Here is a 5,417-nt window from a genome sequence, read left to right on the forward strand (position 1 = left end):
GAGAAGGAACTCTAGTTGAAGATATTGAGTTCTATTACCACCACTCTACTTTTTAGCTCTGTGACTTATTAGCATTTCTTCTTGGGCCGGTGGATACTCCAATTTCTGTATATTTTTGACTTAGCGCTACTGTATTTGTTTGTTTAGTAGATTAGCATCCGTGTAATTTTATTTCAGCATTGTCATTCATTTCCTAGTACAAGGTCCAGTAGGCTTGTAGTATATGTAATTCCCCTTAAGATCTCCTAAGTTAGTTTAAGAATCATATGGTGTCTTTTTTACAAGATTTTTACCTGTTAAGTGCTACCCTCTAAAGCACTCTAGTATGTATTTGGTAACATTATTAGTAGGAGGAACTTAATTCAAGAGAGGAGCGATGAGAGAGAAATAACGAGAGAGCGGTGGAGGGAGAAGGAAGCTCATCCAGCTAGAAAGAAAAAGTTTCGAGATCACGTTGGAGAGTTTTGGTAACAAGGAGATGGTGAAGATATTGTAAATAGGTTGGGGTGGTGCAAGAGCTTGGTTAGCACTGCCAAAGGAGACAGTGTTATGGGTGATATCTATGCCAAGGATGATTCATAAAGGGAAGAATAAGGAGACGAAATATGATAAAATGGTTGGTGAGCAGATTTTCATCATTAAATTTCAGTCAAATCATGGGGGTGATTATACTAGGATTTCAAGACAGGCTAAGGGTGATGAAGAAAAATCTTATAGTATCTGTGTACCAAGTGGTGACAATAAGAGTTGCTGGTATATTCTTGCTGAGGTTTTAGAACTTTATTTAGAGAAGATTGGATGGAGGGAGGAGAATCAAAGTTTGCCTAAATCTGTGGATTTTCCGAAAAGTGGAGGATCTATAAAATCCATATTAAGGAGAACTGGAGTGGTCTCGTTGTCAAGAAGGGTTGGGTGGAATCAAGTGGCTGTTTTGATCAAAAAGGAGTTGGGTATTACAAGCCATCTGGAGATTAAAGGAGTGCCGATGTTGGACGGACTGTTGGAGATGAAGGATGAGGAGTGGAAAAAAATATGGAAACCATTACATTGCTAGTATAAAGGTGTGAAGACATCTTTGGCGATGTGGACTGGTGATTTAGTCAGTAAACCGTAGAAGATGATGTTGCATACTCAGCAACGGAAGAAAGAACTGACGTTATTTCCAGTTGGTAAGATTGAGGAATCTGTCTATTGGTTTAAGGTTAGAGGACTTTCATATACTAAATGGTCATCTGAGGTAATTACAGGATTAGGGAATGAGATTTCCGGAGGAGGATTTTATAGAATTGCAAATGAAACACTTAGGATGGGGGAACTGGTTTTTCAGAATTGCAGTCACCGGAAATATCAGTAAAATTATGGAGGTGTTGGTTGCGGAGGTGGATGGACAGAAAGTGGTGCTAACGGAGGAATGAGATCCTAATCATGAGGAGAAAATCAAGTTTGTGGAGAAAGAATATCGTCGGGAAGTTAGCAATTTGACTTTCTGATTAGGGAATTATTTCCGGCTCAAATTCAAAATGTTGTTAACAATAAATTGTTGGCGCGTAACCAGGCTTTGATTTAGGAAAGTACAGTGAGAAGTGAGTCAGATGGGGGTGGGGTAAGGAGATAGAAGGAGGTAGGGAGTCAGAAGTTGAGTCAGTTGGTGGTGGAGGGGTAGCGGCTGATTTAGTTGGTGGATCGGGTAAACGGGTAGGAGGGTCGATGCAGGAGTCAAGTCCAAAAACAAATTCTGGTCAAATGGTGATGTTTGGTCAGGATAACACCATTTCTGCTAATCGATTTAGGGTTTTAGAAAATACCCAAATTGAAAACCAGGAATTGGAGGACGGAGAAATTAATGTGGGTGTAGGGGATTCGAATATGAAGTATGATAAGGTGGTCGAGATGAATATGCTTTCTAACATTGAGAATCAGGTTGTAATGAAGTTGTGTGATTTGCAGATATCACATACAGAAAGTATGGAAAGGGTGATGGAAGCAGCTGAATTAATGATGCTCCATTGCTGTACATATGGGGGAATTTGTGATGGGGATAGGAAAATTTTGAAGGAAGTAGTCATGAAACAAGTGGTGAAGTACAAGGAGAGGCTTAGGAAGGTGAATGCCGAGAAGATGGTTTTAGCTTTTCAAAGAACAGATGGGGAATGGTCGTCAGAGTTGGCTTTGGTGGAAGTTGATAATGAGGTGGAGGTGGTTCCAAATTCTTTAACAAATGTTAATGGATCTTAAATTAATAAGTTGGAATTTACTAGGGATGAATGCTTATGATAGAATGTTGGCTCTAAAAAATTTGGTATTGGATCAGAAGTGTGATGTGTGTATGGTGCAGGAGACTAAGATGATGAAAATGAACCAATGGATGGTTAGGCAGATTTGGTGTGATACTGAGTTTGATTGGGATTATATGCCATCAACTGGTACTTGTGGCAGTAGTGGTGGTTTTCTTACTATCTAGAATAGCAACAAGTTATTGAAAGAAGGTGGAAGAATGGGTAAGAATACTATTACTACTCTTTTTACTCAGAAGATTGATGGTTTTAAATGGGATGTTTGTAACATGTACTCACCTTGTGATTACAATGAGAGGGCTTTGTTTTGGTCTGACTTGGAGGAGGTTAGGAACTGGTGGAGTGGTCCCATTTGCTTTACAGGAGATGTTAATGCAGTCATAAGTAATGAGGAGAGGAATAAAAGGGAAGGTGATAGCAGGAACATGGTTTTTCTTAATAATGTCATTAATAGTCAGGAGTTGGTGGATACACCATTGTTGGGTGAAGCTTATACTTGATCTGATATGCAGGTAAATCCTTTACTATGTAGGCTAGATAGATTTTTGCTTAGTGTGGAGATGGATTTGAGGTTTCCAGAAGCTATCCAGGTGGCTCTAGCTAGGGTGACTTCTGACCATAAGCCTATAATGTTGGTTACAAAACCAAATATAGTGTGTAAGCCTTATTTTAAGTTTGAAAATAGTTGGATTCTGCATAAGTATTTCTTGAAAAAGATTGAGGAATGGTGGGGTATAATGAAGTTTCAAGGAATTCCTAGTTTTGTATTCTTTAAGAAACTTCAGAACTTGAAGTATTTTTTGAAGAACTGGAGTAGGGAGGAATTTGGTGGTGTTAAGAAGAAAAAGGAAGAGCTGGCTGAGAAGATTGGTTGTTTGGATCAGATGGAGGAATCTTATGTTTTGTCTCAAGATCAGTTTGAAGAGAGATTAAGTTACAAGCTGAAATTGAAGAATATTACACTTTTGGAGGCAAGTAAGTGGCATTCTAGAGCTAAGAAGAATGAGTTTTGGTGGGGAGACTCAAATACTTCTTATATTTTTAGAATTGCTAATGTTAGAAAAAAGAGAAATGATATTGCTAAACTGGAGATAGAAGGTGAAGAATGTTTTGATCAACAAAGAATTAGGATGGAGATGAGAAGTTATTATGAGAGTTTGTTTAAGGAACAAAATGATGTTTATTTTTCTCTTGATAATTTGAATTTTCCAAGATAGGAGGAATGTGAGAAGATGGAGCTGGAAAAGGAGTTTACAGAGGAAGAAGTTTTTGATGTGATTAAGCATTTTGAAGCTAATAAATTTCCAAGACCAGATGGGTTCTCTATGGAGTTTTACAAATCTTGTTGGCATATTATTAAGAGTGATTTCATGAAGGTGATGGGGGAGTTTTATTGTAGAGGTACATGGGACTGGAGATCGAACTGCTCATTTGTCTCTTTAATACCAAAGAAGGAGGACTCAAGTACTTCTAAGGATTTCAGGCCTCTCAGTCTTCTAGGAAGTGCATATAAGGTGTTATCTAAGGTGCTGGCTAACAGGCTGAAGTTGGTAATGCATAAGTTGGTTTCTGATTATCAGGGGGCTTTTGTAAAGGAGAGAAAAAATTCTGGATGATGTTCTCATTGCTGGAGAATATATTGATAGTAGATTGAAGGAGAAGAAGCTTGGGGTTTTGTGTAAAATTGACATGGATAAAGCTTTTGATAATTTGAAGTGGAAGACTTTGTTGAGAATACTGGAGAAGCATGGCTTTGGTAGTAAGTGAATACATGGATAAAATGGTGCATTTCTTCTGCCCATATTTCTGTCCTGGTTAATGGGAGTTCAACTGAGAAGATTAATCCATCTAAAGGGCTGAGACAAGGAGATTCCTTGTCTCCATTCTTATCTGTTTTGGTGGTGGAGATCTTATCTAAGGTGGTGTTGGATGCAGTTGTTAGAGGACAGATTCATGGATTTCAGGTTAAGGAAAATGGTAGTATAATTTCCCATCTGCAATTTGCAGATGATACATTATTGTTTCTGGATGCTGATGGGGAGGAGATTAGAAAACTTTTTCTCATTTTAAATTCTTTTGAGATGTTGACAGGGTTAAAGCTGAATCTGGAAAAGAGCTTTTGATTAGTGTTGGTGCTGATAGTGTTATTTCTTCCTTAGCTTTGGAGCTTGGTTGCAAGGTGGAGAAACTGCCAATTAAGTACTTAGGACTGCCCATAGGAGTTACATCAAGATGTGCATCTGTTTGGGATGAAGTAATTCAAAGAATGGAGGATAAACTTGCAACTTGGAAGAAGAAATTCTTGAATAAGGCAAGTAGATTGGTGTTGATTAAGAGTTGTCTAGCTATTTTTCATGTTTATTTCTTGTCATTGATTCACATGCTTGCAGAGGTGGAGAAGAAGTTAACAAGGTTAATGAGGAATTTCTTATGGGATGCTAGTGAAAATAGAAGGAAAATGTGTTGGGTTTCATGGCTTAAGATTTGTAGGCTAAAGCATTTAGGGGATTTTGGAGTTAAAAATCTCAAAATCACTAGCAAGTCTTTCAAGGAAAAGTGGATATGGAGGTACTCTAGGGAGAATAAGCAGCTGTGGAGAAGGGTGGTACAGGAGAAATTTTGTAATAATCCAGATATTTTACTTCCAAGTGACAATGTTAAACCTAAGGGGAGGAGTGTTTGGAAGAACATTCTCAATTCTTCATATTTCTTGCAGGAGAGTACTACTTTCAAGCTGAACAATGAAAATTCTGTCAAGTTTTGGCTGGATGAATGGTCTAGTCTTGGAAAGCTCAGAGATAAGTTTACAGCTATTTGTGCAGTGATAAAACTGCCTCAGTTGCAGAGATGATTGTTGATGGAAGATTGGTTTGTGAAGCCAAGAGAAGACTCACAAGTGAAGAACAATTACAGTGGGATCTGTTGTGTAATGCATTGGGTCCAGTCCACATTTTAAATGAAGAGGAGGATGAGATATATATTATGGGGGGTTTTCAGTGAAGAAATGTTATGAAGCTCAAGTGCAAAATATAGAGGAAGATTGCGATTTTCATAAGTATTTGTGGAAAAAGAACATTCCTTCTAAGGTCAGTTTTATGCTGTGGGCAAATTTCCATGATTCTT

The 5,417-nt window shown here is 38.0% G+C and overlaps 2 protein-coding genes across 2 annotated transcripts; both read left to right on the forward strand.

Annotated features, from left to right (window-relative positions):
* The first annotated feature begins 2,494 nt into the window (after positions 1-2,494).
* On the forward strand, positions 2,495-3,511 carry LOC113306252. Its single transcript, XM_026555210.1, has 2 exons — positions 2,495-2,722; positions 2,807-3,511. Exons 1-2 carry the CDS (start codon positions 2,495-2,497, stop codon positions 3,509-3,511), a joined length of 933 nt encoding a protein of 310 aa, XP_026410995.1.
* A 15-nt stretch (positions 3,512-3,526) lies between these two features.
* Positions 3,527-5,145, forward strand: LOC113306253. The gene is made up of 3 exons (XM_026555211.1): positions 3,527-3,844; positions 4,133-4,314; positions 4,386-5,145. Exons 1-3 carry the CDS (start codon positions 3,527-3,529, stop codon positions 5,143-5,145), a joined length of 1,260 nt encoding a protein of 419 aa, XP_026410996.1.
* The last annotated feature ends 272 nt before the right edge of the window (positions 5,146-5,417 follow it).

The sequence above is a fragment of the Papaver somniferum genome, chromosome 8 (assembly GCF_003573695.1).
Source record: "Papaver somniferum cultivar HN1 chromosome 8, ASM357369v1, whole genome shotgun sequence".
Taxonomy (NCBI): domain Eukaryota; kingdom Viridiplantae; phylum Streptophyta; class Magnoliopsida; order Ranunculales; family Papaveraceae; genus Papaver; species Papaver somniferum.